Source organism: Thrips palmi, unplaced genomic scaffold (assembly GCF_012932325.1).
Source record: "Thrips palmi isolate BJ-2018 unplaced genomic scaffold, TpBJ-2018v1 HiC_scaffold_6, whole genome shotgun sequence".
NCBI classification, from domain to species: Eukaryota; Metazoa; Arthropoda; class Insecta; order Thysanoptera; family Thripidae; genus Thrips; species Thrips palmi.
The window spans coordinates 9208214-9227068 of record NW_023144633.1 but is presented as its reverse complement, the minus strand read 5'-3'; the positions used below and the strand labels follow the sequence as shown (position 1 = coordinate 9227068).

General features: G+C 43.5%; 1 protein-coding gene and 1 long non-coding RNA gene across 2 annotated transcripts; both read left to right on the top strand.

The window, feature by feature from the left end:
- The first annotated feature begins 2102 nt into the window (after nt 1–2102).
- LOC117652047 lies at nt 2103–4781 on the top strand. Its single transcript, XM_034396680.1, has 4 exons — nt 2103–2149; nt 2435–2504; nt 2594–2684; nt 2803–4781. Exon 4 carries the CDS (start codon nt 2898–2900, stop codon nt 4779–4781), a length of 1884 nt encoding a protein of 627 aa, XP_034252571.1. The 5' UTR covers nt 2103–2149; nt 2435–2504; nt 2594–2684; nt 2803–2897.
- Nucleotides 4782–10867: 6086 nt separating this feature from the next.
- Nucleotides 10868–11845, top strand: LOC117651792. The gene is made up of 4 exons (XR_004588124.1): nt 10868–11040; nt 11129–11196; nt 11274–11349; nt 11441–11845. It is a non-coding gene; the product is annotated as an uncharacterized LOC117651792 (long non-coding RNA).
- The last annotated feature ends 7010 nt before the right edge of the window (nt 11846–18855 follow it).

The following is an 18855-nucleotide window of genomic DNA, read 5'->3' as shown; positions in this document are numbered from 1 at the left end:
CCTCAGGACCGAAAAGAAAAGAATTCCGGAGCATGTCAGTAAAAAAGTGCAATTTGGTCGAAAACGACTAAAGCAAAATAGCCAAAAACTTTGATTGCTCACAGTTCCCATACTAACTGACCTAGAGGGCTGAAATTTTGTGGGGATGTTCACCTATGGGTAGGTAACATTTGAGCCAAAAATGAGCAAAATCGTCAAAGGTCAACTTCGACCACTGTCAATCGGCTCTGGAATGCCCCTTACTCATTGTTTGGCCCGTCCCATGCCCGAGGGGATGCTTGCTGTCCGTCCGTCCGTCCGACCGTGACCAAATGTACTATACAGCCTCCTTGGTTGATCCTTCGAACCGCCCGGAGGCAAAAAAATTGTCTCGTCGTCCTGATTTCAAAAAGAGCACTACTTGCCCTGCTGGCTGTGCCCGTTGCCGAAATCTTCCTTGACCTCATGTAGACACTGGTAGCCACGGAATGTGACGTCATGTCCATTTTCACGTGAAAATGGCGATGTTAGTTTGAGTGTGACAAACGGTGATAATTCACAGTCAAACGAATGTGACATAATCATGTCGTGTAACATCCAAACAAATGTAACATCCATGTAAGGGAGTATGGGGCGATTTGTAACAGGGGCGATTCGTAAGTGCGTTTATTAATTTAAGTGGAGGGAGCAGAGGAAAAAAAAAAAGAGTATGGCCCCTCTTTCGCTTCAAGTACAAGATCCTTGAACAATCGAAGCGGATGTGATCGGGGCTCAGGTATATTTTTGGAGGGGGTCTGAAATGTAGGGTACACCGAAATTTCGGCAAACAGGCAAATCTTTAATTTTGAGTTCTAGGAAATTTCTGTCTGAGGCTCCCCAGGTATGAATCACCATCGAAGTACCGTTGGGGCCTTGTAGCGTGACCCCTTTACAATGTAAACACGTGGCATAAGTTGCTTTTACTTTGTCCAGTGATAGTTAGGGACGGATTTCTTGCGTAACAGGCATTTGGGGTGATTCGTAACAGACCCGTATAAAAACAGGAATTTAAGTAGTTTTTGCTGTTAAATGCTTGAATTATTTCTCCGAAATGCATTTTAAAGCGAGTTATTCTATGCTTTCCCCTAAAATTAAAAAGTGAGGTTAGGATTGACATAGCCTATCAGTTAATGCTGAGGCGGTCAACGGCAGCTTGTAATGTTGCTTTTTAAACGTCTGCAGGACACCCGACGAACAACTGGTGGAGGAGATAACATTCCCGACGATGTTTCATTTAATGTGTAGGATGTTATGACAAGCCCCATGGCTGTTACAAATCACCCCGTGCTGGGGCGATTCGTAACAGCATGCAAGGGTTTGGAAAACGTCTTAGATTTCAAAGATTACGGACTCCAGATTGATCCAATGGAGCTGCACAGTCTAGATGAAGGGCCAGACTGCTAAACTGGCACAAGTTTGACACCGATATGCAGAATGTTCTTAATTTTGTATAGAGAATTCCGAAATCTGTTACAAATCGCCCCACACTCCCTTACTGTCACATTCGTTTAAATGTGACATGTTAACATTGTCACGTTTGTTTGAATGTGACGCGCCATGATTGTCAAACTAAGGGGTGTCACATTCGTTTGAATGTGACAAAGTGGGCATGTCACATTCAAACGAACGTGACAGTACATGTGTGTCACATTCGTCTTAGTCACAGTTTGACAGCTGATTGCGTGTCACACCCGAAGTAATGTGACAAAGCGGTGCTGTGTGTCACATTCGTTTAACTGTGAATTTTCACCGTTTGTCACGCTCAAACTAACATCACCGTTTTCACGTGGAAACAATGTTGCCAACCCACGAAAATGTATTTATTGCCTCCTTTCAGCGACTAACGCTTTACCAATGATAGACTTCAAAGATGTCCCGAAGTCAGGTTAGGAACACTTTGCAGAGCGTTAGCATTCAAATTTCTCGAAGTTTTGATTTCATTTTATTGACAAGTTAGACGAAAATATACGAGGTTCTTGGGAGCCCCTGAATATGATTAACATTATGTTGTTCTTCTCAAAAGTAAAAGTTTCTGCCATACCTTACTTGAGCAGTTTTAACATATTTCGTCTTTATTTTTTCAGGTATCGTCTAACCTCATGGAATTTGTTCATTCATTCAGTTCTCAGTGGTACGTACTTTTTTACATAACTTCCAATGAAACATAGTTTTTTATGCTAAGATTTGTTCCTTACAAAGTTAAATGCACCTTTCCAAAATAAAAATTACTCTAGTTTGTTGAAGAATCTTCATCATTGAGAATTGAAACGAAGTTTTGTTTTGCGAGAGTAACAATTGTTAAAATTTTGAATTTGCGTTTTCATTTTAAATTAAAATTTAATTTGCAGGTAGACTGAAACAAAAACAAAAATTTCGAGTGTATATTTTTACCTGCTTAATTTTGTTTGTATTTCAGATTTTTGTCTGGAGCGTTCCAAGAAAGTGTACTGCCTCTTACTACAACTACAAGTTTCAGAGTCATAAACGTAAGGATTTTAAATGTGAAGTTTAAAAAAATGATAAACAAAAGCACCCAATTAATGACAAATAAATATTGTCGTCTACTTTGTTTCAGGGTTTTCCAAAAGCTGCTTTATTGAAACGCCGTCTATCAATTGCCTTGGCTCCAGCCTTCCCTTCACCAACCAATCACTTGCTTGTATAAGGTAAACTGGGAATCTTTATGGCAGTAACACAATCGCTTTATTTCCATGTGTTCAATTATTGACGAACAGTGGCAGACACAAAAGTACTAATAAAGCTTGTCACTTTTCTCTGTTAAAGATCCACCAAAAGCAGTTTCAGAAGATAACTTGCCATTTACAAGAACAGTGCGTTGACTATTCAGACATTTGTTTTTGTAACACGCTTAGGAAATAATGTCAGTCTTAGGGTTCTTTGTCTTGCTTTGCATTTCTCACATGTCACACCAACTGCCTGAGTCAATTACAATCGAGAGAACGGCGGCCATCACTGTCCACAAAGAGCATGACATTCACTTGGCCGAGGGATTGTACGACATAAATTTGGCAGGGTCTTTGGAGAAACCATTGCTAATACGAGAACATTGGCTGTCACCGTCTCAAAAACAACTTTGTGATGGTAGTGTTGATACAAAGCACGTCTGCGATTCTTTGAACGTAATCAGTGAAGCGGGCCGAGAAATGGCCAGACAAATGGAGAATGTGTTTGCAGATGTCAATGAAGAGAGAAGGAACCGCCAAAGACGTGCTTTGCTACCTTTCATTGGGGAAATCTCTAAAGTTTTATTTGGAACGGCGACGGCCAATGATCTTGATAAAAGTATTGAGCATTTGAACAGTTTGGGTCACAAAATTGATGAGATAACAAAATCTCATGATGAGATGGTAAGTGTCATCAACGAGAACGCTCTACAGCTGCAGAATCTCGCTTCTTCTGTGTCACAGAACAACGAGAAATTTGGCAAAGCGCTGCAGACATTGCAGGACAGTATTGAATCCCTTCGTTCAGACACTCGCAACCGGTTCATAATTCTTGAAGCCTACACAGCTATGCTTGAAAAGGTTAACGAAATAAGACTACAGCTAGAAAAAATAAGATCAGTTCATGATTCTTGCAAACAAAAAAGGTTGCCAAATCTTCTGTTCCCAGTGTACCGGTTAAGAAGCGTTTTGGCAGCTCACCGAACAGTAATTGAAAAGAAAAATATGTTTTTGTCTATACCTGATTCTCAAATGCAGCTCTTCTACGATCTGCCAACAGCTACGTGCACTTTCAGCGAGTCTAGACTACTTCTGGTAAAGTTAGGTGTTCCCCTGAGCTACAAGATAGCTCCTTGGAAAGCATTTTCTATCAGTCCTAATAAATTTCTCAACAACGGTTTGACATGTTCTTTGTTAAGTGAAAAGGTATATTTGGCCACTGACAAAAGTAGAGTAATTACCCTTCAGGATGCTCAGCGCCTTGGAACGACTTATATCTATGTTCGTCAGCAGTTCTTCTCTCCAGCTGACAAAACCAACTGCGTGGAATCACTGCTGACGAACACAGATATAACGGAAATAGCCAAGACATGCCCGCTTATCTGTTCTTACAATCCCAAAGTCACTGTGGAACAATACAATGAAACAGCATTTACAGTTGTGAACCCTGTCGACACTCTCCACGTTTTCTGCGGTCGCGCGGTGTCACAGAGTTTAGAACCCATTCAGGATGGACGCTACCTTCTTTCTTTGGGCTGTGAATGCAGTTTGCAGAATGTTGACACGAAGGACACGCTGATCCACGACAGTGTTGTGTGCGATCGTAGTGATGCCTTCACGTCTTTCATTGATTCCAGCCTTGTAAATGAGGGTTTCTCCGCATACAACATTTACGCAAGTTACTCAACCCTTTCACAAAACAAAACGCCGATCCTTCCCGAATTACATCTATCTGACATTGTTGTTGTCACTGCTGCACCTTTACCAACGGGCAATTTGTATGAAGATTTGCCCAAAACGTCTAGAGATTTCTTTGTAATAACTTGGGGTAGTACGTTGTTGCTTGTTTTGAGTAGTGCCATAGGAATTATTATTTTTCTCATAAAAGCTGGGATAATTTCGCCATTTTCTCTTTGTTGTTGTTTAAATCAATCGGAAGGAAACGATGTGGCAAATGTACAAGTAGAAGGGCATTCTGAGGCTGATGAGACTGACAACGATCATCAGCCCGGAATACCGCTGTCTGAAATTGCGGCACGCTTGCCACAAATCGCTTCGCAATTAACGAAACATGTTTGAGTGATTATATTATACCATCAATTGAATGTTTTTAGTAAAATGCAATAAAATGTAAAATTGTTTCATACAGAAAGTATAACCAGTTTTTTCTTCATCCCTTCATCTTCAGGGCATCACAGAAGGATAAAAATGGCACTGCAACGCCCATAAGAAAAAACAAAAATAAATTATAAAACATACAAGCATTTTTGCGACTTACTTGCTGCGAAGATACACTCTCATAACAGGAACGTGACATCATATTGAAACGAATGTGACACAAAATTGACACGTTCGTTTGAGCATTGCGTCACGTTCATTTGGAAGGGATTAAGCTTCTTTATGGCTGATTCACATCGAAACGAATGTCACACAATGCTGAAACGAACGTGACATTTTTGTCACATTCGTTTCAACGTGATGTCACGCTCCTGAAATGAGAGTGTACCTTGGCAAAGTAGCTCAGTTTTGACAGAGTTGTAGTGAAGAAAACTGGTCAGAAACTCGTCATCTTTGTTGCTGCACAGAAAAGTACCGTCTTTGGGGGTAACTTGGGACAGCCGGCCCTGTACACCTTCTTGGTGCTGCCATTCAGCGACGGGGGTTCCTAGCGCCAAACCCGGCAGGATCTCGTTTCAGAGGCCTCAGGGAACGCGCGGAAAGGTGAATAAGCAACATAACTTCACAATTAGTACATGAGAAACGGGAAACTACATAATAGGGGTTTTGACAAAATACATAGGTCAAACATTGACAAGTTTACCCTAGTGCAAGTAGTGAAATGCAGATTTGGCCGATTAGTTGCTGTGGGTCGTGATACATAGACAATAACAGTCGCAAATGGGCGTTGATTCCAGTTTTCGTTCGGTCCAGACTTCAATTTATCAAAAATCAAAATTTAACGGGGTAACTTGGGACAGTCTTTTCCTCATGTTCCTAGCAGTCCTAGGGTCAGTGCGGGGAAAAACTGGACAGGGGAAGAACTGGACACCCCACATTTCACTTCAAATGCCATATGTACTGGCCTGACAACTGTCATGTAATGAACCGTTGATGCCACGGAACAACTTTTGATAGTTGTTATTCCTGTGCCTACGGTACTTGAAGTTAAATATGGGGTGTCCAGTTCTTCCCCTGTCCAGTTCTTCCCCGCCCTAACCCTAGCCTCCTAGGAGTTGTCTGACCCGGTCCCTGGCGTAACTTGAACTTCCGATTTTACGCTGATGATGGAAAGAGATGCCATGCTCTGCAGTTTTGTCTTCTGCTAATCCATACTTTGAACTATTGAGAAAAGGCCTGGAAAACACTCTAAATGTCTTACGAAGACATGAGATGAGCGGCCGGACGACGCACAGAGTCCTCAGGTGACGGAGCCGTGGACCCACATGTGGCGTGATAGCGCAGTGGTAAAGAGCTTGGCTCGTATGAAGAAGGTTCGGAGTTCAACTCCGGGCAGCGCCGAGGCGAAAAGCGATCGCGATTCAAAGTTGCGTGATGCTTGCAAGTGAACTAGAACATCACCTTCATTTTCACATTTTCTTCCTCTTTTTCTTCGTTATTTGGGCTATATTTTAACTAAAAAATTTAGTTATTTTTACCACACGAGGGTGCTGGCGGCATTGTGAGGATAACCAGAATTCTGGTTATTTTTACCAGATGGACGCTAACTAGGCAGTGTGGTATTTGTCACTAGAATTCTAGTTGGTTCCTATTTTACTACACATTCTGGTAAATGGCACTAAAATTCTGGTTGGCCAGTGTACGAAGGAAATGGCGCAAGCATAATACGAAGATGGTTTTTCTTCGTATTACGAAGGTTTTTCGTTGTATCTTACAATCAAAAAACTGAAAAGATTCGTATTGCGAAGGAATATTGCTTCGTATTCACTGCAACATGCGAATAACAGAGGGGGCATTCCATGCCTACGGGGCCACTTTCGTAGGTGACCATCTCCGATTTTGATGCAATTTGGGTCACTTATAGTACACTGAAAAAAAAGTCTAGTAACGATAACCAGAATCCTGGTACCAAATACCAGACTGTCTGATAGAATATAACTCAACTAGAATTCTGGTAAAAAATACTAAACTGTCTAGTTGGCCTCAGTCTAGTAAACCGTACCAGATTTATAGTTATCCTCACAATGCCGCCAGGTCCCCTTCTGGTAGTTTTTACCAAACATCCTGGTTAGTTAATGTGCTTACAAAACTGAAGTAAGAAGTCCAAAATTTAATAAAATATTTTTTCGTAGTGATGAAATCTGATGTGACGTCGATTTCGTTAACGAACAACCTCTGAATTGTTTTTTTCCCTCCTCCTCTCCTCCGGATTCGAACCGGGATCTCACACTTGTGAGACGGGCACGTTACCACTGCGCCACCACGTCGCCTGTGGGTCGAGGGGATCCCCGCCAGGTGACTCTCTACGTGTCTGGCTCAGGGAAATACTCCCAGTGTTTCTTTCGGATTTAAGACTCCGAAAATAACGAAACCGGTTGCAGTTTACTTTTTGACACCCGAACATTTCAATTGAAACGAATATTTCGAAGTTTTACGTATGGTGCCAATTACGGAACAGTCTGGTAAAATTTACCAGGATTATTAACCAGACACCTGGTAAATGTCACAACACCCGATCTGGTTACTGCAACTGATCATCTGGTGAGAGTTACTAGGATTCTCGTATGAGTAACTAGTACTCGTTTAACTAGGATTGGTCTGGTACTTTTAACCAGACTTTTTTCTCAGTGTACCCCCAAAGAAAGAATTTTGTGCAAAATCTCAGTCGGATCGGACGAAGACCTCCGGAGATATCGAGGTTTTTGTGTATTTTCAAAAATCACCTAATATCGATTTGGGAAAATGACATGATATTACGTTATGCACCGTGCGATGGTTAATATTTGAGATACAGCAAAAATGAGAGGTTCGTTGGAAGCGCAAAAGTATGGGGAATCAGTATGGGCCAAACGGTGTGATCAAAATGGCACCCATTTAACCACACGGTAAAAGTGCCGCCTTGAAATCCAAGGGGATGTCTCGTTACATTTCCAAGGGGTTTGAGTGAATTTTTCAAGTGGTCCAAATCAAGATCTTTTAATAGAAACGGATTCGTCTCGACAAGACAAACAAAAAATGTCCTCACATCTCATACGTCTGGATGAGAAATGAGATCGTTATTGAGCTTCAAAAGTTCGGAAAAGGTCATTTTTTGACCATCTTACGAAGTTTGTACGTGAATAACCTTTTCATTTTCCATCCCCGTTTAAAAATGATCTTGCCCGAAATCGTGCCGGATGACGGCAGGATTTCGGGCATGCCCGGCCGGCACGCCCGAAATCCGCCCCGAACGAGGAGTCCGGGCTTGCCGAAAAATGATCATTTTGTTGGAAAACAAACCGATTTTCGGCAATGCCGGACGCTTGCCGGGCATGCCGAAATCGTGCCGAACCGTCCCTCCCATTAAGCTGCAGGGGAGGGGGAGGTACCTGGATGGCGGTGCCCATTCAGTCTCGCACACAGGCACACTCGTACACACACAGGCTCACATTTACACACTCACATACACACACACGTACACAGAACGCTGAAGGAGAAACATTGGTTAGTATTGGAACCCAGGACGACCGTCTTTGTGGACCGAGACGCTGCCAACTGCACCACGGAGGAGACCTGGGGAGGAGGCCTCAGGCTCCCGATGCCTTCCAGCGAGCTCGCTCGACCCCGAGCGGCACTGGCGGGGGCGACACGCTGCTGGCGGAGGAGCACGCGGCGAGCCCTGTGTCTTGACGAATACGTAACCCCCGCGAGACTCTTGGGTTACTAGCGGAGAGCCCCTCGACTTTTGGACAAGGTGCGTGGGTTGAGCTGGGCACTTGGATCTAACAACAGACTTGGTGAACGTGAGCGTAGGTACTGGAGCACTGCGTGTGGACTAGTCAACCCGCGGATCCAGGCCCACTGGAAACCCAGGTCTGAGGCTCCCAAACCCGGTTATTGGGGTGCTGGCTACACGCAAACCCGGTTCTTCGCTTCCTTATAATCCACGTACTCGAAGTACCCTTTCCCCGCGGCTCAGAGCCCTATAGACCTTTTCTTTAGGATGCAAGCTAAAGTTACTGCTAAGGCTGTTAAGCATCAGAAGCTCAACGGATTCAACTGCATTCATTCAAGTACCCGTATCAAAGTGTTCAATTTGATTGTAGATTTGTTCAGTCAAAGAATTCAAAATTGTCATACAAACATCTCGTTTGCACGGAATTTTCTAATTTTTCACGCCGGTTTTGATAGAATTGGTACTTAAGGAAGAATTTCATTATTTTAACTTTTCAATTTTGTACGCAGGTCAAAGACATTAACTTGACACTTCTTTGATTAGGGTCTCGATGCGGGGCGCATGCCCAGGCATGCCCGGAATCATGCCGAAAGGCACGGGCACGCCCGAAATCCACCCGGCCGGGCAGCGGTCGGGGTCGCGGTACGATTCCGGGCCGCCCGCGACAGCGGGGCTCATTTCGGGCTTGCCGCGTGCCGGCGGCGGGTGGATTTCGGGCTTGCCGAACGCATTTAGGCATCATTCAGGGCATGCCGGACACTTCGGCATCATTTCGACATCATTTCGACACATTCTCGGCACGATATTTTTTAAACGGGTCCAAACCTATGACATGTGTTGACATTTTTTGTTTGTCTTGACGAGACGAATCCATTTCTGTTAGAAGATCTTGATTTGGACCACTTGGAAAATTCACTCAAACCCCTTGGAAATAATACAAGACATCCCCTAGGATTTCAAGGCGGCACTTTTACCGTGCACACCAGTATGTGTGGTCTAGACCACTTTTGGTTTTTCAGTGTCGGCCCACACTGAGATTCCAAACGCTATGAGTATAGCACGTATGGTGCAATGCAGCTAGCATATTGCACCATACGTTAGGCCGCATCAAAAATCACCGATTTTTGCGAATTGACCCTTTTCTGAAAGATCATGTTCAGAAACGACCCTCCACCAAATTTGAGCGCGTTCCGACAACGGGAACCCGAGGCGCGACAGGGCCTAAAGATTTGCGGGCCGCGGGTTGCCTACCTCTAGCTGCTTCTTCTCGGCGCCGCGGCTCTCTGCTGGTGCACTCAAGGAACGCAGCACAGCGTTGGGGCTGTCCTTTGGGGTCAGTACTACACCTTCAATACGTTTTGAGCACCGTCGGATGCGACTCCGCGAGTACACCGCGAGAAAACCGCGAAATCGGTTTACCCTACTCTCTACGCATGAGAAGCGTTCGCGGCGGGCGAAATCGCTGGTGGAGCAGCACAACCATATCGGCCAAGGACACACAAAGTTTGAGCAGAATGCGCCACCTGCATCACCGTCAAAATGAGGGGAATAGTGTCGCGCCGGGAAGCTAGGCCACTGGTTGGCCGTAACAAGAGTCACCGATATTTGCAAATCGACCCATTTCCGCCTATTTCTAACATACCATGCTTAGAAACGACCCTTCATTGAATTTGAGCGCATTCCGACAACAGGAAAACGAGTTCCACTGGGCGAAAATATGATTGTGCTGCGGGTGGCCTACCTCCAGACCGAGCGCAACACTGTTCCCCTCATTTTGACGGTGATGCAGGTGGCGCATTCTGCTCAAACTTTGTGTGTCCTTGGCCGATATGGTTGTGCTGCTCCACCAGCGATTTCGCCCGCCGCGAACGCTTCTCATGCGTAGAGAGTAGGGTAAACCGATTTCGCGGTTTTCTCGCGGTGTACTCGCGGAGTCGCATCCGACGGTGCTCAAAACGTATTGAAGGTGTAGTACTGACCCCAAAGGACAGCCCCAACGCTGGGCTGCGTTCCTTGAGTGCACCAGCAGAGAGCCGCGGCGCCGAGAAGAAGCAGCTAGAGGTAGGCAACCCGCGACCCGCAAATCTTTAGGCCCTGTGCGCCTCGGGTTCCCGTTGTCGGAAAGCGCTCAAATTTGGTGGAGGGTCGTTTCTGAACATGTGTAACGCTCACTTTGTGCGTCACAGTTCAAATCTTGGCGCGGAGCCGACGGCGAGGTTTCTCATAACCGCCGCTCAGCTGTCAGTAGGGATGACCGCCCAGTTTCTCATACCTCCCGAACTCCGCCGCTTCCGGCTTCCGGTCCGTCAGTACTGTGTGGACGTTGAGAGTGTGAAAGTCAAATAATTTTTATCTGTGATCATCCGATAAGTGGTGCACAAGTTATATAACCTGAATGGTTCCTTTTTATTCACACTTTTGAGAAATACTGATGGATAGCTCTTGGTGAGTTTTGTGGACTATGAGACTCAATTCTGAAGTGAGCACATTTTACACTGGAGGCCATAACCTGTCTTTTTGGTTCCGGTTACAGTTCTGATGTCTTGGAGTTGTTATGAATCCTTTTTATTCTGGCACAATGCAATGGATTCTTTTGCTTCGGTGAGTCGATGGGCAACATAGGATATACCTGCAGCATTTTGATTGAGCTCAGTTTCTAATTTAGCCTGTATTTACAGTGATATGGCTTGATGATGAACCCGATGTGACACTCGATTCTGACAAACATCTGTGTCTTGTTCTTACACCCAATCGGTGAGTTGGATTAATTGAAGCCTGAGTTGAGTAAAGGTATTCCTGGTCCTGTCCGGTAGCTGATTTGTGTCCTGTTCTGTCTGTATTTCAGGGTTCTAACCTTGGTTCTGATGTGTGGTTCTAAACCTGAACCTGTTTCCGTACAAGACTATCCTGAAGACATCTGTGATGTTGATGTGTGCCGTTTGTGTGTGTGCATGAGCCTGTTAGAGGTTATCTCCGTCCACCGTGCTGTTGTTTTAATTTCTTTTAATGTGAAGTGAGGAGTTTTAGTTCTGAATGTTCTAGTGGTACTAGAGTGTGTTTTAATCTGATTTTATTATGTGCCTTGTGCTGTGGTTTACAGCTGTTTGAGATTTGCCTTAAGTCTGATCTGCTTTTGTGTTGGTGCTCATCTGCACCTTAGTTAAGTGTTTGATCTGCTTGTGTTGTTGCTTATTTGCATCTCAATTAAGTTTATTGGTCAATATTGTGATCTCTAGTTTGTGTGTGTGATATCTGGTCTAATTATATTGTTATTTAACTGAGTTAAATTGTGTTTCCAACGTAGCCTTTTCCTTTGATGGTGACATTGTCACCTGGCGCCCACAATTTTGAGATTTAAATCAAAGAGTAACTCACTCAACCTACCATCTAGGCATAGCCGGGCCACAATAGTTTAAATTCAGTTGCATTAGACCGATTACTCTGATTGAGGCTACACATGATCTTTCAGAAAAGGGTCAATTCGCCAAAAAAAATTTCGATTTGATGCGGCCTACCATACGTGCAATGCGATAGCCATATTGCACCTTCCGTGCAATGAATCACGAAAATGCCCTATGCTTACGAATGGGAATGGGGAGGCATCATTGCACCAATTGACGCTGTACTCATAGCGTTTGGATTCTCAGTGCAGCTTCACCCTGGACACCGGTGGGTGCAACAAGTAGGTTAGGAGGTGCCTTTCGGCAATAATTGTCACACCAATAAGCAGGCACTAAACGCGCGTTCGCGTCGCAAATCGCTTGCGTGATTTGCCGCAGTCCAGTTCTGACCTTTCTGTTGGCTTTGTGTTGGCCGTAAGGATTACAACACTTCCTACGACTGCTACCTGTCACAGAAGCAACACAAATTCAAACGAACCCTTTGAATGACAGACACTCGTTTAACGTAAAAGGGGAGAAAAAAAGGGCAACGCACTTTTACCAATCGGATCCATACTTGAACAAGACGACAGAGGAAGACCAGACGCTAGAACGAAAAGTGCACACAATGCAACACTTGTAAACAACCAAGCCGGCGGCCAGAACAGCTGACTCTCCCTTCTCCCATCATCTACTCCTTCGCCCTCCCCCTTTCCCTCACCCTGCCACCCCAGACCGGTCAGCGACTGCAGGCAACCCCTTCGACGCGCCTGTCGTGCAGGGTAGCCTACACTCTGCTCCACGGGCGCTCAAGGCTGGAAAAGAGAGAGCCCCGCCCCGGGCGGGGTGGGGTGGGGCGGGGTGGTTCCAAAGGGTGCAAGACGGCGGTAAACCAATGTTTTCCGAAACACAAGCCGGTTGCATGTTCTGGTGGCCCAGGGCGAACTTGCAGTACGCAATCTGTTGGCTGGAGCTCAGTCCGACCAAAGCCGACTACTCCAAAAGTGCTCTTTTTTCAATAAAACCGTCGAAAGAGGACATGTTTCTGAGTAGAATGACGCATCGGGAGCTTTGATACGAGTTGTCCCACACACTGCAAACCTAACTGTCTATTAAGTACACACTTTCAAATGCATGCTTGCAAGTACACACTTACAAACGACCTCTGTAAAGGTGGCCCCCCATAAATCCCGCCCAAGTCCGACCGTATTTTTTTGATTGTTTTTCGTTGTTTAGGTTTTTTAGCGTTTTTTTTGCGTCTAGTTTGTATCCCGACCCGGATTTAAAGGACCCCCAAATCGCCAAAGGGTTGGCCCGACCCACTTTAACCGTGAGTCCTAACTTAACGCCGGTTTGTTATTTCGACTCGAAATCGTTAGTTTACGTTTGTTTTGCCAAAAGTTTAGCTCTCGGAAGAGCCAGTTTGGTCACAGAAGCACGGTTCCTATACGTAAAAACAGTGGGTCGGGCCAGATACCCAACGTGTGGTTATAATCAGATGCGAAGTACCAAACCTTGAATTCAGGTTAAGAGCGATCTGTTTCGTTAAGTTTTGCCCTAAGATGTACAACTTTTACGTTGAAAGTGCATTTCTCCATTATTTAGATTTCGTGGTTCGGGCCACGTTACCCAATTAAAGTTACAATCAAGCGCGGAGTGCCAAACCCTATTCTTAGGTTCAAGACGGTGAGTTTCGAAAAGTTTTGCCCTAAAATGAACTACTTTTACGTCCACAGTGATTTCGTTTTCAATTTCAAAATCGTGGGTTGGGCCAGGTTACCAACTTGTTGTTATAATCACACGCAAAGTACCAAACCTGTTGTTTAGGTTTAGAACGATCAGTTTCGATAAGTTTTGCCCTCAAATGCACAACTTAAACGTATATAGTGTCTTTTTTCTTTATTTCAAAATCGTGGGTGGGGCCAGGTTACCAACATGTACTTTCAATCAATCGCGAAGTACCAAACCGCAAATTTAACACAAGAACGGTAAGTTTTGATAAGTTTTGCCCTGCGATGCAAAACTTCTACGTCCACGGTGACTTCTTTTTAAATTTCAAGGTCGTGGGTTAGGCCAGGTTACCAACTTGCAGTTATTATCACACGCGAAGTACCAAACCTTTAAGTTAGGTTAAGAGCGATAAGTTTCGATAGGTTTTGCCTAAAAATGCACTACTTTTACGTCCACAGTGAAATTTGTTAATTTACGAAATCGTGGGTTGGGCCAGGTTACCAACTTGTATTTATAATCAAACGCGAATTCGTAAACCTTACATTGAGGTTAAGCTCCATAAGTTTCGATAAGTTTTGCCCTGTGATGCACAACTTCTACGTCCACGGTGACTTCATTTTAAATTTCAAGGTCGTGGGTTAGGCCAGGTTACCAACTTGCAGTTATTATCACACGCGAATTACCAAACCTTTAAGTTTGGTTTAGAGCGATAAGTTACGATAGGTTTTGCCTAAAAATGAACTTCTTTTACGTCCACAGTGAAATTTGTGAATTTTCGAAATCGTGGGTTGGGCCAGGTTACCAACTTGTTGTTATAATCACACGCGAAGTACCAAAACCTGTTATTTGGGTTTAAGAACGATCAGTTTCGATAAGTTTGGCCCTAAAATGCTTTACTTTTTCCTCCACAGCGATTTTGTTCTTTATTTCAAAATCGTGGGTGGGGCCAGGTTACCAACCTGTACTTTCAATCAATCGCGAAGTACCAAACCGTAAATTTAACATAAGAACGGTAAGTTTTGATAAGTTTTGCCCTGCGATGCACAACTTCTACGTCCACGGTGACTTTTTTTAAATTTCAAGGTCGTGGGTTAGGCCAGGTTACCAACTTGCAGTTGTTATCACACGCGAAGTACTAAACCTTTAAGTTTGGTTAAGAGCGATAAGTTTCGATAGGTTTTGCCTAAAAATGAACTAGTTTTACGTCTACAGTGATTTCTTTTTCAATTTCAAAATCGTGGGTTGGGCCAGGTTATCAACGGGTAGTTTTAATCAAACGCGAAGTACCAAACTTTGCATTGAGGCTAAGAACGATAAGTTTCGATAAGTTTTTCCCTCAGATGAAAAAATTTTACGTCTACGGTGATTTTTCTTTTATTTCAAGGTTGTGGGTTGGGCCAGGTTACTAACTTGTAGTTATAATCACACGCGATGTACCAATCATGTAATTTCGGTTAATGACGATCTGTTTCTTTATGTTTTGCCCAAAGATGTACAGCTTTCACGTTGAAAGTGCATTTCTCCTCTATTTAGAATCCGTGGTTCGGGCCACGTTACTGAATTGAAGTTACAATTAAGCGCGGAGTGCCAATCCTTACATTGAGGCTGAGAACGATAAGTTTCGATAAGTTTACCCCAAAGATGCACAACTTTTACGACTACGGTTTTTTTTTTTTTTTTTAAATTTCAAGGTCGTGGGTTAGGCCAGGTTACCAACTTGTAGTTATAATCACACGCGAAGTACCAAACCCGTAATTTAGGTTAAGAACGATGGGTTTCGATAAGTTTGGCCCTAAAATGCTTCACTTTTTCCTCCACAGAGATTTTGTTCTTTATTTCAAAATCGTGGGTGGGGCCCAAGTTCCCAAACCCTGTACTTTTAATCATCGCGAAGTACCAAACCGTAAATTTAACATAAGAACGGTAATTTTTGTTTTTCCCTGCGATGCAAACTTCTACGTCCCCGGTGATTTTTTTTAAATTTCAAGGTCGTGGGTTGGGCCCGGGTTTACCAACTTGCAGTTGTTATCACACGCGAAGTCCCAAAACCCTTTTAATTTGGTTTAGAGCGATAAGTTTCGATTGGTTTTGCCTAAAAATGCACTTCTTTTACGTCCACAGTATAATTTTTTAGTTTCAAAATCGTGGGTTGGGCCAGGTTACCAACTTGTAGTTATAATCAAACGCGAATTCGTAAACCTTACATTGAGGTTAAGCTCCATAAGTTTCGATAAGTTTTGCCCTGCGATGCACAACTTTTACGTCCACGGTGACTTCTTTTAAATTTCAAGGTCGTGGGTTAGGCCAGGTTACCAACTTGCAGTTGTTATCACACGCGGAGTACCAAACCTTTAAGTTTGGTTTAGAGCGATAAGTTTCGATAGGTTTTGCCTAAAAATGCACTTCTTTCACGTCCACAGTTAAATTTTTTAGTTTCAAAATCGTGGGTTGGTCCAGTTTACCAACTTGTAGTTATAATCACACGCGAAGTACCAAACCTGTAATTTAGGTTAAGAACGATCAGTTTCGATAAGTTTTGCCCTCAAATGCACAACTTATACGTCTACAGTGTCTGTTTTCTTTATGTCAAAATCGTGGGTGGGGCCAGGTTACCAACTTGTAGTTATAATCACACGCGAAGTACCAAACCCGTAATTTAGGTTAAGAACGATGAGTTTCGATAAGTTTGGCCCTAAAATGCTTAACTTTTTCCTCCACAGCGTTAAAGTTAAAGTTATTTTATTTTTTATTCTGTAAAAAAACTTAGCTTTGATGGTAAATCCGGTATAGCATCTTGTTCATGCGTCTCAAAACTACTCCGGTGCAAAAGATGTGCATCTTAATGCACAACTTATCGTTTATGCCCCATATTTAAGGTTTGATACCTCGCACTTGATTATACAAACAAGGAGGTATCATGGCCCGACCCACGAATAAAGAAAAACAAGAAGGAAAGACATCAAAGAATTTTAAACACATGGGAGGGACCCTTCTTTACAAAGCTAGATTGATGTGTCAGTCGCTGATCGTTACATGAATTGTCCTCTGACGATTTGTAATTTTGCCTTTTAACGAACGCTTCCGGTTGGTTCTCCTCTCATGCAGGGAACATCGATGCATCGCGATATCTCGAGATATCGATTCTCGTGCATAATCGAATTAACACTAGATTCCGTGAGTCCGTGCCAAAAACCTGCTTTTTCCATGACCAAAACCCTCAGAAGGACACATTTATTTTAGAAAACATTGGAATGAAACTTATTATTTCATCTCTCATCTCGAACATAAGACGTGCAACACCATCAAAAAGAAATTCATTAAAGTGGTTTAGGCGTCAAGCGCGGTAGTCAAGTGAAGTACTGAATGCGTCCTTATTTTTGACACAGAAGTAAAACAAAAAATTGCTAATAATTTAAGAGTATTTTTAATTAGTTTTTTTTTTCTTTCTGTGACAAATTGTCGACCATAAATTTAATTTTAGTATTTTTAAAAGATGCTTCAGTACTTCACTTGACTCATCCTTCACCTGTCGAGAACCTCTGCACACTCAAATGACTAATTAGTTCAAATGCAGATCAAAGCTACTAAAAACGTTGTTCTATGGTTCTAAACGGATGTATTCGTGATAAATAAACAATTAGTGTGCGTTTTAGGCGTTTACAATATATTTTTGACTTTGAAAGTGGTGGTTCAACGTTTCGGGTTTCAGCGCCGTTGGGTTGGTACGCGTTTTCCGGTTAGCAGACGACACACGCCATCTTGCAAGCATGTTTACGTCCCATTCCAGAGCAGGCCGTCGCGAGTGCAAGTATAGGTTTCAAACGATCCTTGAATGACATACAACCATGCCATTTATGAAACAAGGAGAAAAGTTACGGCGCGAGAAGGTGGCAAAAGCCAACATAGAGCGACATGCTCGCAATAGGGCTGCAAAAGCAGGAGTGGCTCCTGTTCTGGAGCCGGTTGGTCGCCGCGTAGTGGACCTTGCTCTTCTGTCCACTGGTTTTTGGTGCGATTTTGTGACGACCCTTTCGTTGAGGTACATGGAAGAAGAAAAACAATTTGGTCTAGCCTCTAAATTTGCTGTTCGCTGCCGACGTGCTTGACAGTGAAAAACGTCTTTAGTAGTGGTATCGTGCCTGACTATGCTGGTGATGGACGTTCTTTGTACTCTGTGAACTGCAAATGCCCTTGGGAAGCAGTCATGTTGTGATGTGCCCTTCAACGTCATATTTTGGGTTTCCCTTTTTGAACATTGTTCTAACCTCCACCGTTTGTTTGTGCAGGTTGCATTGACAGTGGTGGGGACATGAACAATTCAACATGCTCTTTTCTGTTCTCAATTTTTTAAAAATTGATGCCAAGACCATGAAGCGAGCAGAGGAACGTGTTGGACAATTTTGGTTGCTGTTGCTGAGGAGTCATGTAAGGAAGCTATCATGGAAAAAGAGAATTATCTCAAGTAGCGGAAGCTGAAAGGTGAGTCAATTTTTCTATCTGTTTGTTTTTTTTTTCCTGTTTTTCTTTTCTTGTCTCCTCTGCTTTTGCTTATGCTTATGCTTGCGCTTTTGATTTGTTTTTTCTTGTGCTTTTGCTAATGCAATATTGAGTTTAGGCTCGGCAGTGCATGTGACAGCCTACCACCCAACAACATCAAGAAAGGGTTGTGTACGCAGCAGATGAAGCTATGGAAGTGGATGAGGATGATGATGAGCCTGTGAGCATTGTGGTGAAGTTTGACTTTGGCTGGGACAAAAGAGGGAGTGGATTCAAGTACGAAATCATAGTGGAAAGGGGGAGTATGATTGGTCAACTCACCAACAAGGTCCTAGGTTACGATGTTGTCAGCAAATACTGCCATATGTGTGTTCGAGGACACAAGCCTGAGAACCACAAGTGTGTCAAGAACTACGAAGGCTCATCTAAAGGTATGGAACCGCAGTCTGCAGTGAAGCTAATTTTAGAAAACCCAAACCTTGCTGCTGCTCATGTACGAGTAACAAAGTTTGTTGGTGACAAGGACTCTTCAACAATGGCAGCCCTGAATGCGCAAAGCACTTATCCCATTGAAAAAATCACTGACATGAACCACAATACAAGTCTGTTAAAAATGCATTGTGGAAAAAGAAGAAGACCAAACACAAGTTTT

Bases quoted from the DNA above. Each gene is read 5' to 3' on its own strand.
- LOC117652047 (XM_034396680.1), top strand. From the start codon at position 2,898: ATGTCAGTCTTAGGGTTCTTTGTCTTGCTTTGCATTTCTCACATGTCA.